We start from the raw sequence: 25693 nt of genomic DNA, 5'->3' as shown, positions 1-25693 counted from the left end.
CGCGGACTGAGTGTAGGCCAGCGTCAACTAAGTTTCACAAACTTAGTTTGGACACGGGAAGTACATACACTCGCTTAGTCTATCTTGATACATGTCCGTGATAAGAACACACTACACCGCGCTATTACAATACATCAGTCGAAATCGATCTTCAAACGAAATGTTTTAAGACGTAAAGAGAGACTTAAATGCCGCACACGACCCAAATACTGCCTCAAATGGACATTCGGCTTATAGATTCCTCTTCATGTGTGAAATAATACTTTTAGCCTCTCGTAACATGTTTCCGGACGGAATCGGGCACCGGGCAAGGCATGTACGTGACAAGACGCGCGTATAATCTCCTCAGAACAAACGTCCTTTTGGCAGAATAATGGAGCGAATTTATCTGACTGGCCACGTAATCGACTGGCTAGATAATGCACTATTTGTTGGGGAATATTGTGGTCTAATGCTTTGGGTTTCTTGGATGCGGTCTGAGAAAAGGAAGGTTTTCTATTTTTATTTTTTTACTCTATTTTAGGTTAGGGCTGTGTAAAGATATAAGATGCGTTGAACGAAAGAGATTCTGGTTTAAGTTATTGAGATTATAGGTAGCATGATTTTTAAAGTAGGTACTCAGCATGTTTCTTGACTCTACTGCTAACAAAAATACGTTGTTACAATTATTCGGTATAGCGAATGTTAGCATATTCATATTTTAATATACCTATTTTTACAAATATAAACGCAGAAGGAACTTCAATAATCATTTTTTTATGTACTTTTTTACAAATATGGCATGCAATTTTTGCAAAATGATGACAAAACTCTACCGCGATAGTAGTAAAGCGGATTTGAAGTCCGAACCATTATGAGAATAAAGGGAGAAATCTCGAACATTTTTCATCGAAATAGTAACAAGCGTTATTTAGAATAAAATACTATGCATCTCGCACCAAATCACGACCGTAACCGTATCGGAAAATGTTCAACAATTTACGTAACAATGCTCACTTTACAATTCTGTCACCGACTAACGCGTACTACAATATATTTCTTGTTCCGCTCCAACTACTCCTATTTGGCTCTGGTTTTTAGCAAAATTAAAAAGTTGCACTTGTAAAAATAACGCGAGAGTGAAAAATAAGAAGAAAAATTATTTAATTTCATTATACTTAAATAGCACCCGCATCTTCTCACGTACATTATCTAAAAATTTAACAAATCGCTATCCAATGGTGAAAACAGAAATAAAATAAGTGAAGCAGTTTTGAGTCTATCATTAACAGAAAAACGGACAGACGAACAATGTACTTTCTTATATAACATACCTACTAATGATTCTACAGTCTTTGAAACATCTCTTTAATGCTGCAGAAATCTTTACTGTCGTGAATACACTCATAAAATAAAAGGAATCATTCAAAAACGAGAATTGTTCTAAACACAATACCGGAATGTAGGTTGCTATTTGCTTTTGAATTAACTCAACTATTTTTTAATATAGATTTCGCACAAAAATACGCGAACCGAACTAAAATTGAAAGTTGATGGTTCTGTTATTTATCGACTATAAAGCTTGTTGTATCGTAAACATCTATCCATCGAAATATACGGCAATAAATTTGAAATAAAATCTAAACTAAATTTTGAACGTTTCTGAATTTCTTTGAATTTATGTTTATGCCTTTATTATGAGACAAACGTACATCTGAACACACACAGCTTAGCATAATCATCATCATCACTACATAGTAAACAAGTCGATACTCTGTCCTTATATCCCTATGTATGCTTAAATCTTTAAAACTACGCAACGGATTTTGAAACGGTTTTCTTCCACAGATAGAGTGATTCTCGAGGAAGGTTTTAGTTTATAATTTATTAAGAAAAAACGGACGAAGCCGGGGGCGGAAAGCTAGTAAATAATAATTAATTAATCCTTTAGTCTACACATCCTTGGACAATAATTGTTACGCTTGCTTAGCTACAGTATACGTCTTATCTCTTGCCATCCCTGATACATCTCATCAAGATATTTCTCATGTTCTCAATAATATCGGAAGTAGGTCACATTTGTTTATACTTCCCCTAAAATTCTTTCGATCAAACAAAATTTAGTTATATATTGCTATCTGTCAAAGTGAAATATTGCTTACTCACAAGCAGAATAAACTTAAAGCATTCCATACGTCCCCTATAGGTTTTTATTTCGAAAATAAATCGGGATGTTTTCCTTTACCTAAAATAATATTATGTAGGTACGTAAATTTCTGAAGTAGTGGACATATAATCTAATATTCTAATATCTAATATCTAATATATATTATAAAGGCGAAAGTTTGTAAGGATGTATGGATGTATGGATGTTTGTTACTCTTTCACGTAAAAACTACTGAACCGATTACAATGAAATTTAGCACACATATAGAGGGTAACTTGGATTAACACATAGGATAGTTTTTATCCCGGAAATCCCACGAAAACGGGAACTATGCGGGTTTTCCTTTGCAAACGCGGGCGAAGCCGCGGGCGGAAATCTAGTACATATATAATATACCCGTAGTTACATTTTGAATAATGAAAGAAAATAAACGTCTAAAATGTCTATTTAGAAAGAGCCTGCTTTTTAGAACGAGCTTGGATCGAGCCATTACTATTACCATTATTGTACTAGTAATTACTACTATCACTATTTTATTGATCCCTAATTACTCATCGCCTTCATACTATAGTAGGATAAAATGTTTCTCTAAATAAGTCAATTATAGGTACTTCGAATTTTAAAGATGCTATTAAAGGAAAAAACAAATAGACACGTAAAAATGTTAAAATTCTGTACCGTCAAATCAATATGACACAGAAATATTGACGATTTCCCATACATTTGGGGACTTAATTCATTCGATAAAGCCTTCACTGAGATGAATTTCATACTCCACAAAACACGTTCACTTCAGTGGAACTCGGCAATTGTTATTTGTATTCAAATGACGCGGCACAATGTATTTTGTTATAAATTCGATTAGATTCGAATGGTTTATAAAATCCAATATTACTTGGAAAATGAAAATGCACTGATTCTTAATTTTATGCGTAGTAGTGTGAAAATTACCTTTCTGAATGAACTAATGTTATATATTTATGATTTTTTATGTTTTATATCCGTCCATAGACAACATAATAAAATTTTAAATGATTATATACCTACCTAATATTTTATTTATTATATCTATAATTATTTTCATCTCCTGTTGTACCTCAACAACAACCTTTTTCCTACGCATCTCATTATTTTCTCTTATATCAAAATCATAATTATTATGGCTTAAGGTTGTTGCAATAATATTATTACATATTTTATGTTATAAGTAAGCCATTAATTAATATAGAGGTAGTATAAAACTTTCCTTTGTCACAAAAACATTTCATAAAATATATTTTACCATAGAAACATTGATTTTGTTGTTAGCTAAAATGCGAAATTGGATATAAACCACTATATTGAATGAAACTGTACAAAACATCAAAAATAGATTTGTTTGTTAAAAATAAACTATTGTTATTTTCAGAATTATTTTCATGGTATTGTGTTTGTTCTCATTATACCTCGGCTTCATAACTTATCGAAAAATTCCCATTTCAATATCATTAAAATCTATAATATTATCGCTATTCGCAATCGATTAATTAAATATTATTGGACCACATCGGGATTATTTAATAGTAATCGTATAATATTATTAAATATGACATTGTTATATTGAAAACTTTTAATAATGTAGCAATCTGCAATGTCGATTTTATCTTATTTGAAACTTCAAATTGATGAGTTTATTAACGTTTTATTTGGCTTTTGCTCATTACTGGTTGCCAGATAGTTATAGGTAGCATACCTAGGCATATTCTGTGTATCAAAAACTTTCAGTCAAATAAATTTCATTTGGTTATCAAAAGTATGTAGGTGATGAAATAAATCGATAAAAGTTAATTAAATTAAAAATAGCCATGACCACTTTTCGATAGGCAAGCAATTATAGACATAAAACATATTTAATAAAAAATACGTCTCATCTGGTTATCAGATCGGTGAAGGACGATCTCCCACGGGCTCTCCTACTATATCAAAAGGAGATTTATCTGCTAGACCATATAAGTAAAATGATATCATTGTATTATGCCCATAATCTTAGAGACGAAACACACTTTCTATTCACTTGTGAAAGCCAACAAAACGTTCGTAGTATAAATTCTACAAAATTGAATACATGAAATACTAAGTCTAAATACAGCGTAAAACGGTTTCGCCAGCTATGAATAGAAAAATTCACGTAGCAAAGAAAATATTGATACAAGGGGAGGGTTGACTAAGCGACTTACTAACCACCCTTTACATTTTAACCCAGTACTTCATGTCACGTACATTTATATTTGTGTAGCGCCTCGGGGATTTTTCTTTTCATCTGAGCTGGCTTATTATGTATCTGCTGTGAAAACTTCAGTGTGACGTTGTGTAAATATATATAAATATAGTTAGGAATACTATTTTATCTTTCGTTTGTATGAAAACGTGATTTTAAATATAATATAGTAGCATATTTGTTTTTTCCATAACATGCCTTGATAAATTGAGATACTCTGTCCTTGATGATATTTATTAAAACTCAAAGATTTACTTGATTAGATTTCTTCTAAAGGCACTTATATGAAGCGCAATAACATAGTTCTTCTATTTATCTTGGCCTGATCACCACCATTTGATCTTTTATGTTTCGTAAATTTTAACAATTGGGCTTATATATTATTTTGGAAAATACTCAACAAAAATTTGACCTGTACATCGACGAACCTGCATTCTCTTGGCCCGTAGCAAATCATTTTAATTAAACGTGTTTGCAGTTTCAACAAAATCTAATTCAAAGTTAAACTGAGCATATATTATTTCCACTTACTAAAATTTAGTTAACCTAATAGTTCAGATTGATGTTGCCACTGTTGAACTGTTTTGTATTGTAGTGATTTACTAAAGAGAGTACAAAGCAATCAAAATGAAAGCGTATTCAGCAGTAGATTAGACGAAATGTTATTTAGTATGTACAAAAGTTCTCTACTTGATCTCGTTTATAAACAATGGAGCCCTTTCAATAGTTCTGAGTGTTTTGTGAATTGAAGGAAAAGAATCGAATATATTTTGGTTCGCCTGATTTATCAGATAATCAACGGACAACCTACGTTTGTTGTTGCTTTTATCAGTAGTTGTTATTAAGGTCCTTTTTGCAAACACATGTTAGGTATTTCACAAAGCAATTTATGTAGTACATAGGTATTATATACTAGGCTATTACCTATAAGCATTTTAAACCAATGTGAATTTTCAAATCCCTTTTTCAATAATGCGATTTATTTTCTATGTTATTTACTTTTTTTATTTTACTTTCGGTTTTTGTTAAAGTATGTGTTTTATATTGCATTGATCACTACACAACTCCCAATATCTCAACTCGTGTATAGAACTACCAAACTGCTTATCTGAATAGTTATGTTAAAGCCATTGATATAAATAAATAACAGTTATAGCAGTTTGATAATATTTCGACCGAACAAAATGGGTAAGATATTTCACTAGGAACAAGCGGGATTACGAATGTGCCGCCTATAGGCTCAGCCAAAGCGTCGTAGAAGTTATTATTTATAGTAAAACAATATGGGAAGTAAAGTTGAGCATAAAGAATGTACATATAACTGAGTTTCGAATGACGTCATAGAAGTAGTCTATAAAAGGTGTAGAGAGGATTATGCGATGTCTAGTATTGTATATCTATGTAAATAATCCTCTCATGGTAACATATCACTAACTACTGAAATATTCTAAGCTCTATTAAAGTACGTAGATATTGTATACACTATACAGGTTCAAAGACAACGAGCAGAGAGGCCACTCAAGCTGAACATAATTATGGGTCCACACGGTGTGAATATGAAGAAGCCATAATTAGCCGTAAGGGTCTCTGCGTCAAACACTTATACACGAGTTTGTTAAACTAATGCTAAGAAAGTTCCCAGCAAATGTGTGGATGTGATGGACATATTTCACGTCTAGCGGAATTCAGTCAATAAGTTCTGAAAACTTTGCTTCTTGTGCAGTCAACTATTAAGCTTAATTATTTAAAGAGCTCAAATGCTACACAGAAGTTTAAACATTAGGTTAATATTATGAGGTAACTTCGAGAGACCTCAATAGGTGTATGTGGTTGAACTGATATCTCAAAAAATGGAAAGTACCTATATGTGTGTAGTGTGTACTTAAATTAATTTCTTACTTAAAAAATAATTTAAAGTCGCAATTCACTCAGATAATACATCAGCAACATAATAATTACGTCGTAGTCGAAGCGGTTACAACTAAATGAAGCCTTACATTGAACAAAGTAGCATTGTTACTCGAAACAAGTCATTAAAGTACATGTGTCTCCTGTTTACATTACAGCTAGTTTGAATCGTCAGTTTGACCATACATGGCAGTCGTTAATCATGGATAACATAGTGCGTTCTCTCGCCATAAAAGTCAGAGATCCCCAGGATTTTTTCCCCGACGGCCGTAAGGCGCGGGACATATACAAGCGGCGCGGCGCGCATCGGGCGCACCGCGGGCGCGCCAGCCGGCGCGCCGCGGGCGCGCTGCCGGCGCGCCTCGGGCGCGCTGCCGGCGCGCATCGGGCGCGCTGTTGGCGTCCGAAAATGATATTTATATAGAGTGGTTAAATGCATTTTCTTCATGCATAATTTAGTAAAATTATGTTTTTTGTGCTAAAAGAGATTAACATTAATTTGAAAGTAACGATTTTGTTTGATAATTCCTTGTAAGTAAATAGCGAGGATAACCCCACGATTGCAAATATATCTTTGTTGAAAATGTTGGAATTTACTTGGAAAATTTTATAGTACTTTTAAAGTAATTTTAAAGTAGTACTGGTGTAATGATGGAAGAAAAGAAGGTTAAAATAACACAAAATTTATATTGTACTAGCGGTCCACCCCGGCTTCGCCTGTGGTACATATTTCGCAATAAAAGGTAGTCTATGTTCTTTCTCAGGGTCTAAAGATTATCTGTGCCAAATTTCATCAAAATCGGTCCAGTACCTAGTTTATGCGTGAAAACCATACATACATACATACATACATACATACATACATACATACATACATACATACATACATACATACAAACCTTTCCTCTTTATAATATTAGTATAGATAAAATATGGTTTTCAAACACAGGTTTACATTTAAACCATATAAATCTTATCATTAAAATCTCAGTTCAAAAGTATTTACAGTACTGATCATTCCACAATATTATTACAATTACAAATAAATAAAAAACACAATCAAAATCAGGATTATCTTTATTTCTGACATTGTAAATACATGGGAACTTTCATTATGCTCTTCTTCATTTTCACTTTCCCTACTGCCATCACCTGTGTAAATCATTTCATCGATTAATTCAATTCACCTTTAAAAACAAAACGAAGAAGGGTATGTAATAGCAGCTCTATATAATTCCACACAAAGAGAAAACACATTTTTGACTGACAGGCTACCGTCTCCTACCACCCGATTTGTTTTTGATTGTGTATGACCGTGAATTGACCTCGATTTGGATGCGATGGGGGAAGCGCGCCTGCGGTACGCCTGCGGTACGCCCGCGGCGCAACGGTGGCGTGCCGCCTCGACGCCTGTCCAAAATTCTTTCATACAAAATGTATAAGAAGGATGTGGTGCAAAACAGATTGAAGAGGCGCGCTTATGGCACGCCCGCGCCCGCACCGCTTGTGTTTGACCCGCGCCTAAAACGTTCTCTTTGAGTGATTCCTGGGAACATAAATAATTTGGTTTAGTACGGTTGACTTCAAACGAACGAAGTATTGTTCGTTTATTCAAACATGTTTTTGTGGCGTTCATTTCATTCTCATGGGTATCTTTACGCTTTGATCTCGAAGTGCTTTTAATACTCTTTAGTGTTACATTGTTCATTGGTTAGGAATGGAGCGGATGAACTTAGCGTGAAACGATCTCCTGGTTTACAAATAATGTTATTTTTATAAATATTTGTAACTGAAACACTTTCATCTTCTTTCACTAAAAGTTTTGCTATGTCAAGATCAATAAAACAATTTATATAATGTATTTTAATTAATGTTAATAATTGAGTGCATTGCTTTTATATTATCAATGAAAATAATTAATTAAAACCCCACTTCCAAAAATAATTACAAATGAGATGACAATTAGTAATTACTCAGAAGTGCAATCAATTGAAATCAGCGCTACTGTATATAAAAGTAAATGAACATTGAATCTATAATAGCTATAATAAAAAAAGGAATAAACCCAAATTAAATCTGCGGGTTTGTCTTATGAAAATTTCTGTAAGTCTTGTATCTTGTTTTAAATAATTTTGGATTAATTCATTTACCCAGTCTGCTACATTTACGATATACACTCAAATTGAATTTGGACATATTACAAATACCAAACATTCAGGCACATTCGGATAAGCTGTCGTACCGTATTACGTGATTCATTTAAAAGAAACAGTACATAAATAATCCAGGGAAGAATCGCATTCTCAACGCATTAGCTCGACAATTTAAATATATAAAAGTTGTTACGTATCCATGTCTGTAATTCTATGCCATACTTGAGTTGACAGAGATAGATGACGCGCTAACTATGTCGTTTCGACTTTAATTATTGTAAAGCGTTCCCCTCAAGTAGGATGCATGTTAACCGCACATGCTACCCGAGTATAAATGCGATGACTCGGCTATTTTTGTATACAACCAATCTGAGCGTATTGGAAAAATGTGGTGCTATTTGCGTATTTTGCATTGGGTGTGGATTTTTTGGTTATTAGTTAGGTATGTTTCAACATCAATTTGTTCATCTTTAGGTGCGCAAATTGAAGGCTCTTCTTCCGTGACAGTTTCTTCGTTTGAATAATACCTAAAATTGTCGCTACATTATATTATCATTATTCTTTATATATTATGTAGGTACATATCAAACAAGATAACAGTTTTTTAACAGGTTTTACCATTTGCAAGCTACAAATTGCAAGAAAAATATTGTTGTTTTAAACCTTGTAAAAAAATTACGAATTTCAAAAATATCGTTCAAAAATTGAACACCAAAAGTGAGAAATAAATGCTCATTCATTCTTCGCCATAACTCATAACTTGCAACCAATACCGGGATGCGTGCCACGTGCTGTCTATTACGCCTCTCTTCGTATGAAATACATCTTTCTAAAAATAAACGACTTCCCCTTAATGACCCGTTGTTTGCCCCTTAAGGGTTCAACAGTTGGTTCTTGTAAATATTTTTATCCGATTTTATTACTGAACTGTGTGGTCATGCACATGACGTGATGGGTATAAACTAGTTTACAATTTGGATTTATCTGTATATCGATTGTTTAATTGGATACGTAAGCGATAGGGTGTGTTTTATGCCCTGTTTTATAGGTTTCGTGTGTAATATTTTGATTTTATTGCTAGAACATGTTCGAAACAAATGTTATTAGGGTTTCATTTTCGAAAATCTACTCGTTTTTTTTTAAATTGAATTTTAATTATTGAAATACATACCTACAATGAGAGATGAATATACTCATAATTTTCATATGTATCTACACTTCATAACCGAGACTTTACTCAGTTTTTGTTCTCGTTTTCATGATTCTCTCTAAAAACGTCAAAAATCTAAAAACCTATATGTAACTATTAGTCCATTGAAAAGTTACATTTGGGGTTGCGTTTCTTAGAGGACGCAAGGTCAGGCCTAAAAAATGTAACATTTCAATGGACTATACCTCTCAAAATCTAAATTGCAAATAAATAGACTTGCAACTTGACATCAACTACAAAATATATGTTGATAATAATATGTTACATAGAGTTCAACTTAAACTGGTATAGTAATTGGTACAAATATTTAAAACATTTTGTAGAAAAATTACCGTTAATCCGCGTTGAACTCTTGAGAACTAGGTTTACGTAAAATAATATATGTTTTACATTAAAGAGCCAGTAATGGGAGTATTACACGCTTTACTTTCAGAAATAATCTTATAATGTTCAAAGAAAACGAGCATACGCATATTTTATAACTGTATTTTATCCTGGATTCAAAGTTATTAATACAAAGTATGTAATAAAACTTGGCTTTTAACATTTTCTAATTTTTTTCTGTATTGACAGGGTAAAGATTCTTTCATTTTTATTTATTTTTCTTCTTTAGATACAGTTCTTGTTTTTTCGCAAAAGATTGAAACTTGAACAAAGTTTCGATTGAACCATTAGACACCAACTTCCGTGTTTTAATCGACGGTATAAAACGGTCAATATTAGTTACATATACAGTTTACTCTGTACTGCAGTTATCATAAAATTTGCTTGCCTTTGATTTTCTTAGACGACAACTATTCAAAATAACTCAAATGGAACTAGGGAGTTCATTCGAAGAATTTTCAGCATCTCTACCTACCAATGGAATGTTGGGTTTCACAGTAATTCAAATCATGTTTACATATTTGTTTTCCTTTTAAAGTATTAGTAGCTTATAATAAACTGAATGTTTATGCGTTACTTACGCGCGATTTCTCAATTTATAAAAAATGTGATTAGACGCATTCAGGGCTATAACTCTCGAAGAAGGAAGTCCCGGTAACTCGTAAATTTAATGGATAAACCGTAAATCTCAACAGAGTTATCTTGTTGTGATAAATTGTTTGTATATTTTTCTTCATATTTATTATATCACTGGTCCATTGAACGTAACAAATCGAGAGTATTATGAATACTGAGACAGCAAAGTTGCGATATTTTTTTAAATAATTGTCAGTTACAACTTTATCTTCTGCAAGTACTGACTGCCGATCTATGATCGTATTTCCACTCAACATTCGTATGAAATCACGTAAGATCTTATTTAAATAAATCAGAAAAATGTTAATAGGTAGTTAAATAATGTCTAATCTGACGATAACTTGTTCATATTTCTTAAAATTAATGTACCTATAATATTATGTCGTAATTTCGTCCCAAATTATCGATAACCATTAGATAGCATTGAAGTTAAGCCAGCCTAGTTCAACAATTGCCGTAATCAGTCGAACTGGAGTACCTATCGTTAGTACAGAAACGGATTAACCTAAGTAATTAATATGCATTATTAGGTCGCTAATATACCAGTAAGTACGTGTCCATGGCGGCACGTACGCGATTATAGCATAATCATTAGTTTGCATTGACGGTATTAACCTCCTCGCAAGCTGTTTGCTCAGATAGGACCCAATCAATTACCTAGAAGCTAGCGTTGGGTAAACTTACGAAACTGTGTATAATGTTGGTTGATCAATGAAGACAAATAGTGTTAGTACATTTACGACACCTAATTAGCTTTGTGTACTCTAGACTTGTGAATTTTAGGATAAAATGTGCACAAACTATACGATAATAATGTTTATTAGAGAGGAAAATTTATGTAGTATTTTTATTTTTGAGTGGGTGACGAAAGAATATTACCATTAGGTTATATTCATGTTCTTGTTTTCTTTTTTTAATTCCATTCTATTTTCATGTAAAAGGTTAAAGCAATTACAAAGGTATTTAATGTAAGTACTTATTTCATTATTATGAACTATGCATTATGCTACAAATCAGTGATTGTCATTGCATAATTGGACGTATAGCCGGTACGAATAAGATAATTGTGTTAATGTCTGCCAATAGTAATTAAGTTTATTATCAGTTTGTACCAGAACAATCGGAATTTAACTGATTTCCATTAATTGTCACATAGAATGCATATGACACACCGAGAATTATTAAGAAAATGTGCTCTCCATTTCAGAAAATATTACCACTTATGTAAAAAATAGACTTACTTATCTATACTAATATTATAAAGAGGAAAAGTTTGTAAGTATGTATGTAAGTATGTATGTATGTATGTATGTTTTCACGCAAAAACTACTGGACCGATTTCAAAAATTCTTTCACCATTAGAAAGCTGCATGTTTACTGAGCAACATAGGCTATATTGCATTTTCAAAAAAATTAGAGATCCTTACCAAAAATGCAATAATGTAACCCAAGGTGTAAAAAAATCCTCAATAAAACTTCTGTCATCGCGTGCGCTGCGGAATCTATTGAAGATAGAACAAAAAAATGTTCTACAGTATTATAGAATGGATCAATATCTACATGAAAGTCCGCGATACCATATGTCCATCTTCAGTAGTTATGTTACTACAACAACTTTTTTACGTTTTCAAAGTAAATAGAAGTGCCGACAGTAATCAAACCATGTTATCCATACACATATATTAATCCTTATCCCATTAAATGATGTTTTATTATAGACTGTTTCAATACCAGCAAAATACTTTTTAAATGAAAAGAATTGGATATTCCATTCAAAAGATATAACGAATTTAAAAGTGTCAATCTACAGAAAATAGTAGGTATACTGTTCGAGCAGGCCGTAGTGCGGGGGTCACGGAGGAATTCTACCAATATGCGTCTTGACGGAACACAGTGGGGTTTTGGTCGGTAGGAATCCGACATAACCCACAGCCCCTCCCCTGGAGGCCGTGGGTATCTATGAAAGATTTCCCCACTAAAACAAAAAAAAAAAAAAAGGCCGTAGTGCGGGACGGGGTAAAGGTGATTTTCATGTCCGACCTATAGTAGACTTTTCACTGTAAAGATATCGCTATCTATGCGGGTGAAACCGCAGGGCATTGCTAGTCCTAAAATAAATTACAATATACACTGCTCTATTTTCACAAAAGGACAGGAAATCGATTGATTATTTATGTGACATAGGTACCTTCGTTTCACAAATACTAAAAGTTTATCTTAATGTAATTAACACATTTTGGGTCTAGAATAATTACTCTTATATCTCTAGAGGGGACTGATAAAAGTGGTTAACATTATTAAGAGTATTAAGAGAAATGATAAATAGTTATCGTTCAACTTATTTCAGATTTGTTTCTCTCAACATTATTAATGATGGTACTGCATAGAGAATTAATATTAGCTGTTAAATTTGTATTTCGAACGACAGGGATTATTTTATGATGTTATTTATATACTGTACATGTAAGTTCTGGAAAGAAATAAATAAATTTATTATTATATTATTATTATGATGATTTATTAGAAAATTTGTTTCCACGTAGACTAATTATATCTTTTAAAGATATAAAACAAAAAATAGGATATTTACTAAAGTAGGTACTTTGTTCGCTGTTATGAGCTTAAACATGAAATTAAGTTCTAAAGAGTCACAACTAAAAAATATAAGAGTCAATCACATCCAAACTAATCATTAATTTTATTTACAGAACTCCTCCTGGGCACACTCCGTACACACCAAAAGGCGGCTTGCGACGAAGAAATGGTCACGCTCATATGTCCAAGGGGTACCACGATCAGTATACAAGTGGCGCAGTACGGAGCCTCCGCGTCACAGAACTCCTGCTCACCAGAACTGGCGGAGTACCAGCCAGTGGCTGTTGAAGTGGTGGGAGATACGAGCTGCAGTTGGCCCAGCGCTTTGCAGGTGTGACGACATTGTTCTGGAACATTCCTTTTTATATATTATGTAGTAGGTAGATGATCGTTTTGGTCTGGTGAATGGTTAAGTCAGATGAGGACATAAACTATAGAATAGGAAATATGACGGATGAATAATGTTGTTTCTTATATAAATGAGCAATAATAATCAGATCTGTTTTTTATTATGATTTTTGAGACGAATAATGTTGTTTCTAATATGAATGGTCAATAATAATCAGAATTTAGCGTTTATATAGAGCTTTTCTTTACCAAATTAAGTAACTTTTATGCTAGCCATCTGATGGAATTTTAGCCAGAGTATCGGAGATATAAATAACATTTGATTTTTTAACCTAGTTCCAATACTAGAACGAACAAATTTGTTCAGTTGCTTGTGCTTGATTGCGCTGTAAACACCCAAACATATAGACTTAACAGTACTTCCTACTGTATGTATTTATACCTAATACTCGTACTAACAAACCAATTTACCTGAATTAATTTCCTTACTAATTTAGCTTACTAATTTACATCATCCTATGCATTGATAAGTACCTACACATTTAAAAGAATAAAATATATAAATTATTATTCAACACAGCTAAAAATTCAAGAAAAGTATCTCTGCTTCAGTAATACGATGAGATTCCATTTTTGGAATAAAATCTAAAATACTCTTATAGGTAAAAATTCTGTATACTGTGATATCGAGATTACCTGGTAACCAATTAAAACAATTCAACATTCGTTAGTTGCTTGTTAAAACAATTCAGTAGGTATTTTAGTGAAATGTGGATTCATATGAAATAACAGACATTATGCTCTCACCACACAACGATGCGAAACACCAAATTTATATGAAAGGTAATGGGATGGATATATTTGCGGTTACGTTTAATAGGTAAAGTTTATTAGAGATCAGGATTACGTGTTTACTAATTAAGTATTGTGTATTCAATGTTACAAGATTAGTGATTAATCTATTATAGTTTTAGATATTTTTTGAGCATAGTTTTTACTTGAATAAAATATTTGTATGATTAAATTGACTGTATCAACCGAGAAGCAACATCTTTTCAAGTCAGTGTTTGTGTATGGATAACATATTGTTGAAGTTCTTTCGAGTAATATTGGAGTTTAGCTATTAGTTTATATCTTACACAACTTGTAGGTGTTTAATGTTGTTTCTTAGGGGTTTACACTGGAGATCTACTCAAGGTAATTTCAGATCACACAGTGCAATTGTTTGTTTGTATTTAACTAATTTACTTAATCATACGAAGTGTGATGTTCCTCTTTAAAAGAAATGTCATTTAAATATAAGTAATTTTCACTAGACAAAGAACGAGACTATTATAAAAGAATCGGCATACTAACTAATGTATGTAGTACTCCTTGTTGCAGACGGTGGTGGAAGCGTGTCAAAAGAAGCGCCAATGTAAGTTCCACACAAGTCCCAAAGCATTTGGCGTGGACCCGTGCCCCGGTTCTAGAAGATTCGTTGAAGTCGCCTATAAGTGCCGTCCATGTGAGTTATAAGAAATAATTTTAACCGACTTTACCAAAATGGTGTTCTTGTTATAATGATTAATTTTAACCTTCTTTACCAAATGTGTTCTTAAATCGTAGTGTTATAATAATTGTTTCCTTTATTAATAAGCAGAACAGTTCACAATTAAAACAAATTCTCAACTACATGAACTCATAGTAATTATGGTTACCTATCTTAATCTCGAATTTTAATATTCCGAATATCATAATCCAGAAAACGTTTGGACATTTTTTCATAACCCCGAATTTTAAAATTTCGAAGTTTTGTTTGCCATATAATCGCAACTCCGAATTTCAATTGCCCATTTCTTTATTTGTACGACGTTTTACAATCCAGACGAATGAGTTCCAGACATACGAAATCTAAATGCACAAAATCCAGATGACCGTAATCCATATGCACGAAAGCCAGATTTTGAAAACACAAATTTTTGAAATACAGTTAATTGATATCCAGACAAACAATGTCCAGATTTTTGAAATTCAAATAAACGATATCCAGCAAAACGTAATCCTTCCAGGGGGACGCAGCACGAAGCTAACCTAACCTTCTAAATAGATTTTAACACTATAACCTTTCTGTAATGGGCAAATAAAACAATAGCGAGTCGCTTCTGGCACTCGCCGGCCGCTGCCGCGGCACGCTCGCTTCGCTCGCTCGGCTCGTGCGTAGGGGCTCACAGTTCAAACCTAACCTAACCTACTGAGTCGAATTTGACACTTAAACCTTTCTGTAATGGGCAAGTAAAACAATACCGAGTCGGTTCTGGCACTCGCCGGCCGCTGCCGCGGCACGCTCGCTTCGCTCGCTCGGCTCGTGCATGGGGGCTCACAGTTCAAACCTAACCTAACCTACTGAGTCGAATTTGACACTTAAACCTTTCTGTAATGGTCAAGTAAAACAATAGCGAGTCGGTTCTGGGGGTTCACAGTTCAAACCTAACCTAACCTACTGAGTCGAATTTGATACTTAAACCTTTCTGTAATAGGCAAGTAAAACAATAGCGAGTCAGTTGTAGCGTGGGGGTCGTAGTTCAAACCTAACCTACTGAGTCGACTTTGACACTAAAACCGGTCTGTAATGGACAAGTAAAACAATAAATTTACTTACTGACAATGTTTATTTTCAGTCGATAGAAAAGGTATAATCACGATTGTATGGAAATTAAATAAAAAGATTATGAAAATATGGCAATAGTTTATCTGTTATACGATTATATGGGAACCAAATAAAAAGATTATGAAAATTTGGCAATAGTTTATTTGGAAAATGGTACGATGGGAAACAAAAAAAAGTATTCTGAGAATCTGGTATAATGAGATCTGTATTATGAGAATACGGGAAACAAAAAAATACTTTTTAAAAATCTGGTTTTGGTGCATCTGGAAATTGATTCATCTGGGAAATTAAAAAAGGAATTTTAAAAATTTGTCATTCATTACATCTGTCTTTTAAAAGTTCTAACAACCGTTTTCGGGGTTTTAAGATTCGGGTAATAGAAATTCGAGTTTTTAATAGGTTACCCATAATTATTAATTTAAAATATCTAGGGTAGCTTTATTGCTGTTTCTCTTTGTATAATTTAATATGGTAAGATTACACTTTTACTCATACAATTTCACAGAACATAATAAAACGAGCTTTTTATTTGATGCCTGGAATAGTGGGAAGAAGGTATTGAAGGAAAATGGGATTATGATTTAATTAATAGAGTTCGATGCCAATATTCATCATAGATATTACTTATTTTCTTAAAATAGTATTTCATTATATCGATACAGAGTTATTTGATGTTATTGGCCCCAATAGTTGCCTCAATACCTATTCAGTAAGATTAATGAACATCTATACTGTGAACATGTAAATTATCTGTAAGTGTACAATGAGCTACACTCTATTGTACATTTTGAATTATCTACACATGAAATGCATATCGTATTATACAGTATAACATAGTCCTGTACATTATGTAGGCAAACATATACAGGTATGCTTATATCCAATACGTATATACTTATCTATAATACTAATAGCGTGTATGTTTGTTTGAACGTGCTTATATAATATTGTAAACTACTTCACTGATTTAAAAAATGCACTAGCTTTTGGATAACATTTACGTGACCTTAGAGCTGTAGTCTTTATAAATACCATTTATTTTATAAAGTAACATGAAAATATTGACTATCACAAAAACAATTATTTCAAGCGCAACTTTCATTAAACATTTACACGTAAGTATTTTCAAATCAAACACCACCCTTCGATCAATACCAGCCCTTACATCTCAAGGATAAAGTCGCAAATCCCACAGACGAGTTCCGGAGTAAAGTGGGCTGTGAGAACGACGTGCTTCATTTGAGCTGTAACCCGCACTCAAGGGTTGCTATATATTCGGCGCAGTATGGCAGGACGGAGTATGACTCGATACAATGTCCCCAGCCTCGGGGGATGAAGGAAGAAAGTAAGTGTATTATTTATTGTGATAATAGCCTGTCTGATAGTATGTGATTTTGGAAGATCGATTGAACTGTGGAGAAGTTAAATTGTCGTTTAAAATATTGTTTTATCGTTTTTAAATGTGTTTTTCTTTGGTATTTTTTTTAATATCGATCGAATTATTATTCAATATAGAAAGACAATGTAGATTGCGGTTAAAATATCAAGATAATTCAAAGGCATACCTAAGCCATCTGAATATTAAAATATAAATAAATTTTATGGGACCTTTGACTGGCTAAGTAGTTTTCTTATTTTATTTATCTCTTATATTTTAGGGTTTAAATCTAACCAGAAACTTTAATTTCATTCCAAAATTCTATTAAGTAAACCTTGAATATTACAATAGTCGTATCCAAATAACAAATATATAATTCCATTTAACGTATCCGTTAAAACAATACACGTTGTAACAAAATGGAGCCTACTCTCTCACCCAATTTGAATTTCCCAAGCTTTGACAGGTGTCAACAGCAAAGTTAACATCAGCTGTTAGATTTTAAATTATAAAATTATTTAAAACGAATTGTATAGTACTTAAATAGAAAATATTAGTAATTATTAACCATTACATTGATGTACAAGTGAAAATTATTGTGAAACACACCTTCTATGGGATCTACGCAACGTTTTGTATAACGCGGAGGTCAACGTGTCAACGGTTATCCAAATTCAAACTTCTTCCATAAACCAGGGGAGTACTAGTTTTATAATTTCATATTTAATTATAAACAACACCTACATTCATTTGTTATACCAACACCGCTCATATTTAATGAGCTACGTCACAATAAATAACGGGTGTCCAGTGGCAGATTTCAATGTTTGAGGGCTTGTAAAAAAAGAAGTATTATTTCTAAACAAAATATTTTTATTAAAGTCAAAAGAAGACGAGTGCGGATTTTATCTTCTGAAAATTACATTTTCCAAATGCCGCCCTTCTACTCTCACACACTCCTCAATCTATTCCGCATGTTGAGAAAAACTTGTTTGCAAAGGGAACTGGGAATTCTGTTTATTTCAGCCCGGATATTTTCCTTCAGTTGTCTTATGGTTGTTGGATTTGATTGGTAAACCACAGTTTTTAGATAGCCCTACAAGAAAAAGTCACATGGACTTAGGTCTGGTGACCTGGGTGGCCACGGGATGTTGCCGTTTTGGGATATGTGCTTTTCAGGAAATAACTGCCGCACTGAATTCATTGACTCATTAGCAGTATGAGCCGTAGCAAATCTTGAATAATCTGAATTTAGTATGGATGGAGCTTAACCTTTTTTCACATAATGACCTGAAAAACGATTTAGGAATTCCCAATATCGACGAACGTGTGCGAAGCGATAAACGAGGATTTTCAATTACAGAATTCATAACAAGTTTAATGTTTTCTATCGTGGATACTGATGGTGCTGGTCTCGGCCTAGGGTTATTAATGACTGAACCTGTAGCCCTAAACCTTGCTAGCCACGACTGTATCAAATTTATCGAAGGTCCATCTCTTAAACGATGAATTTGATAATGGTTATTAAACCGACGGCGTGTTTTTGCCAGCGAAATCACCCGAAAAGTATGCCTCAATAGCATAAGCGCGATGCTCTCCGCTCCACTGCTCTATGGCGACTAAAAAATCCGCAGAACTCACGCGCTGAATGACACCCCCCGCGTCCCCCTCGCACGTCGCGTTTTAAAACTAGAAGCGTTCAAACATTGAAATCTGCTGCTAGACACCCTGTACATTGGCACAAAAGTTACCGTCTCACTTTGCTTGACAAGTTGGAAGCAATTTAGAAGACAAAAACTTATCGCCCCAGACAATATTATTCTTTACTCTTTACTACATCATACCGTTAAACACTTATCAACATTTAGTACTATCATAATAGTATTCAAATATAATTATCTCATACATTTTCTTTCATCTGTTTCAGCAACTAAAAAATACAACATGCTGACCCGCAAGGCAGTAGCTAAGGACATGGAGAACAAATTAAAAGCTACACTCCATGATTTGAAAGCTTCACAATCTTTATGTGAAAAACTCATACAAGAGCGGGATGATAGTGAATTAGAAATTCAAGAAGTAATTAAAAAGAACTCTCTTCTAAAGGCCGAGCTGGCTGAACTACACATGAAATACATTTATAGTGAAGACAAGTGCAAAGCCCTCCAAGACGTTGTGGACAGCTTCCAGCAGTGCTCTAGTGACCATGAGATAGCTCTCAGCCGTATCGCGGAGTTGGAATGTAGCTTAATGGAAGTGCAAGAGGACAATCCCAAGCGGCAATGCAACACACCAAGTAGTCTTCATGATGAATTAGTTGAATGTGGACAGTTAAGTGGCTCTGTAAACTTTAAAAAAATCAATTTCTCTTCACATAAGAAGTTGAAAAAATACCTTAGATTAAGTAAGTTTATCAAGCGTACCCAATCAATTGTTAGAAAGAGTTCTTTAAAAAATGTAGTTCAATTAGAGAAAGAAAATAAAAACCTGGTTCAAGAGTTAGACAAATATCATAGGGATCTAGAATATTATAAAATTTTGTATGATGTAGAAACAAATGAATTAAAGGAGAAGATAGACTCTTTAAGTCATATGTTAAATGATGTCAACCAAAAATATTCTGCTGCTCAAATACAAATAAACGAGCATATACAACAGGCAGATGACTTAATTAAGTTGAGTACTGAAAATATGGATCGCTTTGAGTCGCTGACCAATAAATATGTATGTCAGTGTTCAAAAAGTGACAATGAGCAAACGTCGCCCCATAAGCTTGACTGCACAGACATACATAGTGTAAAACCCGTGACAACAATTTCAACTAGTAAAACTAAACACCTTTCCGAGCAGGAAATTTTTGTGTTGTCAGATAATATTGGTCAGGGTTTTGGCGCTATGCTCAACAATTTAGGGCTTAAAGTCACTAATATTTGCACTCCTAACAGTTCATTTAATTATATAATCAAATCACTTGATCATTTCAGCTTTAATAAGAATAATATTGTAATTATACTATATGGAGATAGTTTAAATGTAAAAAATAAGGATATTGATGTAGGATTTCAAAAAATGTTGGAAATTAGTAGTAAGACTAAATGTAAATTTATGTTGTGTACATTGCCATACCTACCTGGTTTGACACAAGAACAAAATAGATTAATTCATAATATGAATTTAAAATTGTATAATGTAACAAATCATCATCGTGATGCATTTATTTACTTTGACATTAATTTGTGTATTAAATCTTTTACTTTGACAAAGAATACAGTGTATCTGCCATCTAGATATAAGCGAGAACTTGCTATGTTAATAGCATATAATATTAACCAGTCTGGTACATGTTCGGTATCAGACCCTGGATCTACTATAATTTTATGTAGTAGTAATTATATACACCAACCTAGTGTTGACAGAAAATCTAGCCCTAAGCTAGATTTAAACTAGTATATAAGACAACAGCTAAGCAGACCTTTTCTATTGTACATCAAAACATTCAAGGCTTGGCTAGCAAATTATTAGAAATAGAATTGTTTTTAAATCATAATAGTATTAAGGTTTTTTGTGTAACAGAACATTGGCTTAAACAATGTCAGTTGTTAATAAATATTGATAATTATAAATTAAAAAGTATATACTTCAGGACATATGCTATTCATGGAGGTTCTCTTATTTTTGTACATAATAGTGTAAAATGCAAAGAACGAACTGACATTGTTAGTCTTTCTGTAGAACGGACCATTGAACTGTCCTGTGTTGAACTGGAGCGTTACATTATTGTTTGCGTTTATAGACCGCCTTCCAGTGACTATAATATGTTTGAGACAGTCATGGAAGAAATATTAAAGCGTTTAAGTAGGAGTAAAAAAAAAGTTATAGTATGTGGTGATTTTAATATTGATATACTTTTACAAACACAAACGGCAACACGAATTGTTAATTTGTTTCAGTCATTTAATCTGTATAAACTTTTTAATGAACCCACACGAATTACACCTACTTCTGCAACCTGTATTGATAATATATACTGCGACTGCATCTGTTTAGAGAAAAATATTCTCAATACACTCACTTCGGATCACTGTGGCCAGAAAGTAGTTTTTGAATGGGATTGCTTACCTGAATTTAAAAGAATTAATGTTAGGCCTATAACTAAAAAAGGCATTAATAAATTTAGAGATAATATTAATAAAAACCTGCCCGTACTGAATGATCAATCCTGTCATAATAATCCTTGTGAAATGTTTAAAAATCTTTTTAATTTAGTTCATAATGAATTTGAAAAAATATTTAAAGTTAAATCTTTAAATATTACCAAGGATTTACCATTTAGTAAATGGGCGACACCTAGCATACATAGGTGTAGGATCGTTCTTTATGAGTTATATGGTATGAAGCAATATAATAAAGACCCATCTTTTCTTAGATATGTTAGAAATTACTCAAAAACTTTTAAAATTGTTTGTTTTACTGCGAAGCGTTTGTATATCAGAGATAAAATACGCGACTCGGATAATAAAGTTAAAACAGTTTGGTCTATTATTAATGGTGAAATGGGTAAAAGCAAATCAAGTAATACCATAAAACTTGTACATAATGGCATGGTTATTGACAAAAATGCTGATGTTGCGCTTGCTTTTGAAGATTTCTTTAGTAGTGTCCCTGCTAGCATTACTAATAATTTAAACTCGTCTTCAGTACTTGCAGAGACCTTTTTGAGGGACCATGTTGCGGGGTGCAGTACATTATTTCAATTGCGTCACGTAACTGCTAATGATATTGTTACAGCATTTAAGACACTTAATTTAAAAAACACTTGTGATCTTTGGGGAATGTCCGTAAATTTAGTTAATAATATAATAGAAAATATTGCAAACAATTTAGCTTTCATATTTAATAAGTGTTGTGACTATGGTACATTTCCTAATTTACTAAAGCTTAGTAAAGTTATACCTCTATTTAAGAAAGGCGATCAAGAAGACTGTAACAACTATAGACCTATCTCGATTTTACCAACATTAAGTAAGGTATTCGAAAAGTTAATATTAAACCAATTGACTAGTCACTTTGCTTCTAATAATTTGCTGCACACCAAACAGTTTGGTTTCACAAAGGGGCGCTCAACCACAGATGCTGGAGTTGCACTACTAACACATATATATAAGGCATGGGAAAACTCAAAAAATGCTTTGGGGATATTTTGTGACCTCTCCAAGGCATTTGACTGCGTTGAACATTGTACATTATTGCGTAAACTTAATCACTATGGGATTAAAGGACAAGCTCAGAACCTCATAGCCTCATACCTGCATGATAGGATACAAACTGTAGTTGTTAATGGAGAACGTTCTAGCGGTGCGTCAATTAACATTGGTGTTCCACAAGGATCTATTTTAGGACCCTTCTTGTTCTTGGTATATATCAATGATCTACCTTATTATTTACAGGATAGGTGTGAAATAGTTCTGTTTGCAGATGATACCTCATTAATATTCAATGTGGATAGGCATGACCCAAATGTTGACGAAGTGAACAGTACTCTTTTACACATATCCGACTGGTTTACTGCTAATAATTTATTATTAAATGCCAAAAAAACAACTTGTGTTGAATTTTTACTACCTAACGTTAAAAAGTTGAGCAGAAATATTACCTTGAACGGGGAGGTATTACACCCTACAGAATCGACTGTATTTCTTGGGTTAACATTGGACGAGAAACTACAGTGGGGAGCCCATGTCAACACCGCTGCAGGTAAGCTCAGTTCAGCAGCATATGCAGTCCGAAAGGTAAGGCATCTCACCGATGAAGATACAGCTAGATTGGTTTATTTCAGCTACTTTCATAGTATTATGTCCTATGGAATTCTACTATGGGGCAGGGCAGCAGATATAGAAACTATATTTATCTTACAGAAAAGAGCCATTCGCTCTATATATAATTTACGTGCTCGGGACTCACTAAGAGATCTCTTTAAGAATACTGGTATCCTTACTGTACCATCACAGTATATATTTAATAATATTTTGCATGTACACAAAAATGCCGACGTACACACAAGAGTAGGAGATAGACACTGTTATGGCACAAGGAACAGAAATAGAATTGAAATGCCATTTTTCCGATTAGCTAAAGTTAAAAATTCATTTATGGGTCAAGGTATACGCTTTTACAATAGAATCCCTCATAATATTAAAGAGTTTGGTAGTGCTAAATTTAAAACTTATGTAAAAAATATATTAGTTCAGAGAGCCTATTATAGCATTAAGGAATATATGGAAGATGAAAATCCATGGAGGGTTGTCGCGTAAGAACCACAGGACAGTTCTTTGGCATATTATGATATATTATGTAGTTAGATTTAAGTTACAGATTATGTAATATTGACAATATGATTTTAAAAGAGCAACTATGGAGTTTCTTGCCGGTTCTTCTCCATAGATACTGCTTTCCGAATCGGTGGTAAATGTTAAAAATACTTATGTAATGACGATTCGAAAGTGCTACTTAAAGTAGTCTAATTGAATAAATAAATGTTTGAGTTTGAGTTTGAGTTTTGAGTTTGAAATTGTAATGAAGGTCAGAAACTAGGCAGAAAATTAATTTTGTATTCAAAAATATTATATATTCTGTAATCCGAAGGTAAATTCACTTTACAAAATATTACGTTTCTTTTCCAAGATCAGTTTATTTCATATTTATTCTGAGTGCTTTATAAAATACGCTAAAGTAATGAGCCCAAAAGTTTTTGCTGCGTTATTTATTATGTACTTGTTTAAGTCGGCCGAGGAAGGGACCTTTGGCATTAAATGGCGCTTTTGATGAATTTATCTCCAAGTATAAGGATTTAATTATAATATTATATTATTTTGGGAAAAGTGAAGAGCTTTGAAATTTGATCTACATTAAAATGTTCAAGTAATTTTAACGGTGAAAGGCCAATGAATAATGTTTTACATAATTAGGTACTGTAGGTACGTAAGACTTGTTTATAGAAGTTTATTTTTTACACGATTATATTTTAATTATGAGTTTCACCTGTGTGCTTGTAACTTGTTAGTAGTCCGTTTAAATGTTTGTATATATTCCTTTAGACAAATTAAATGTGCAGTTTTGTGGGACTTAGACTTAAGTTATTGTAATAATTTGTAAGAATAATTTCAATAAATAAAATAAAATAAATAAACCCACTTCAAACCGAGAGATTTAATTCAAATTTTGTATACTTATCAACGATTTGTGACAATACAATAATTTCATGAGTATTGATATAAATTTACATTACAGCTTGTCTAGAACCATACGCAACTGAAACAGCAATGCGCGAGTGTCACGGCAAGCGACGCTGCGTGCTGTCAGCGGACAGCAAGATGTTCGGCAAGCCGTGTCGCTCCGGCAGCAGGACGTACCTGAAAGTCGTGTATACGTGTGGTAAGTGGACATTATTGGTAGTTTTAATCCATACTAATATTATAAATGCGAAAGTAACTCTGTCTGTCTGTCTGTTACTCAATCACGCCTTAACTACTGAACCAATTTGCATGAAATTTGGTATATAGATATTTTGATACCCGAGAAAGGACATAGGCTACTTTTTACCCCGGGAAATAGGATAGGTTTTATCCCGGAAATCCCATGGGAACGGGTTATACGGGTTTTCTTTGACTGCGCGGGCGAAGCTGCGGGTGGAAAGCTAGTAGAGTATATTTTTGTTGTCGTTGTCTATTTGGAAAATAAAGCTGAGTATAACGTTAGGGTTGAAGTGTCCCGAGAAATATAATTGCCAAATCTTTTACAGTCAAGCTTGAATTTTATAAAATTATCTGCTATCAGGTACTAAAATTACTATTCGTAGATAAATACTTTTAAAAATGTACATGTATCATCAATTAGGTGACAAGTTTCAAGTGCATTTTTGGGTGAAGTGCCTTATCTAATGTAGTATTACATCAATGCTTTTAGCCATTTTATTCAAGTATTCAATATGGAATACAAATATGTGGGTATTAATTCAACACATTATACTTT

At 33.2% G+C, this 25693-nt stretch overlaps 2 protein-coding genes across 2 annotated transcripts in view; both read left to right on the top strand.

Moving 5' to 3' along the window:
• The window catches only part of LOC149486416 (uncharacterized), a 59008-nt gene that overhangs the window by 18618 nt on the left and 14697 nt on the right, over window positions 1-25693 (top strand). The window contains exons 3-6 of the mRNA XM_089698010.1: window positions 13403-13620; window positions 15006-15144; window positions 17483-17632; window positions 24953-25096. Of these exons, the coding sequence (XP_089554136.1) occupies window positions 13403-13620; window positions 15006-15144; window positions 17483-17632; window positions 24953-25096 (651 nt within the window). The remainder of the gene's footprint in view (window positions 1-13402; window positions 13621-15005; window positions 15145-17482; window positions 17633-24952; window positions 25097-25693) is intronic.
• On the top strand, window positions 19404-21455 carry LOC149486417 (uncharacterized). Its single transcript, XM_089698008.1, has one exon. It carries the CDS (start codon window positions 19610-19612, stop codon window positions 21110-21112), a length of 1503 nt encoding a protein of 500 aa, XP_089554134.1. The 5' UTR covers window positions 19404-19609; the 3' UTR covers window positions 21113-21455.

The sequence above is a fragment of the Colias philodice genome, chromosome 8, assembly GCF_061535455.1.
Source record: "Colias philodice isolate Cphi_HAF_F1 chromosome 8, ilColPhil1 Martin Lab GWU primary, whole genome shotgun sequence".
NCBI classification, from domain to species: Eukaryota; Metazoa; Arthropoda; class Insecta; order Lepidoptera; family Pieridae; genus Colias; species Colias philodice.
Note: the sequence above shows the minus strand (reverse complement) of the source record. Positions and strands in the feature narration are given on the sequence as shown.

Bases quoted from the DNA above. Each gene is read 5' to 3' on its own strand.
- LOC149486417 (XM_089698008.1), top strand. From the start codon at position 19,610: ATGCTGACCCGCAAGGCAGTAGCTAAGGACATGGAGAACAAATTAAAA.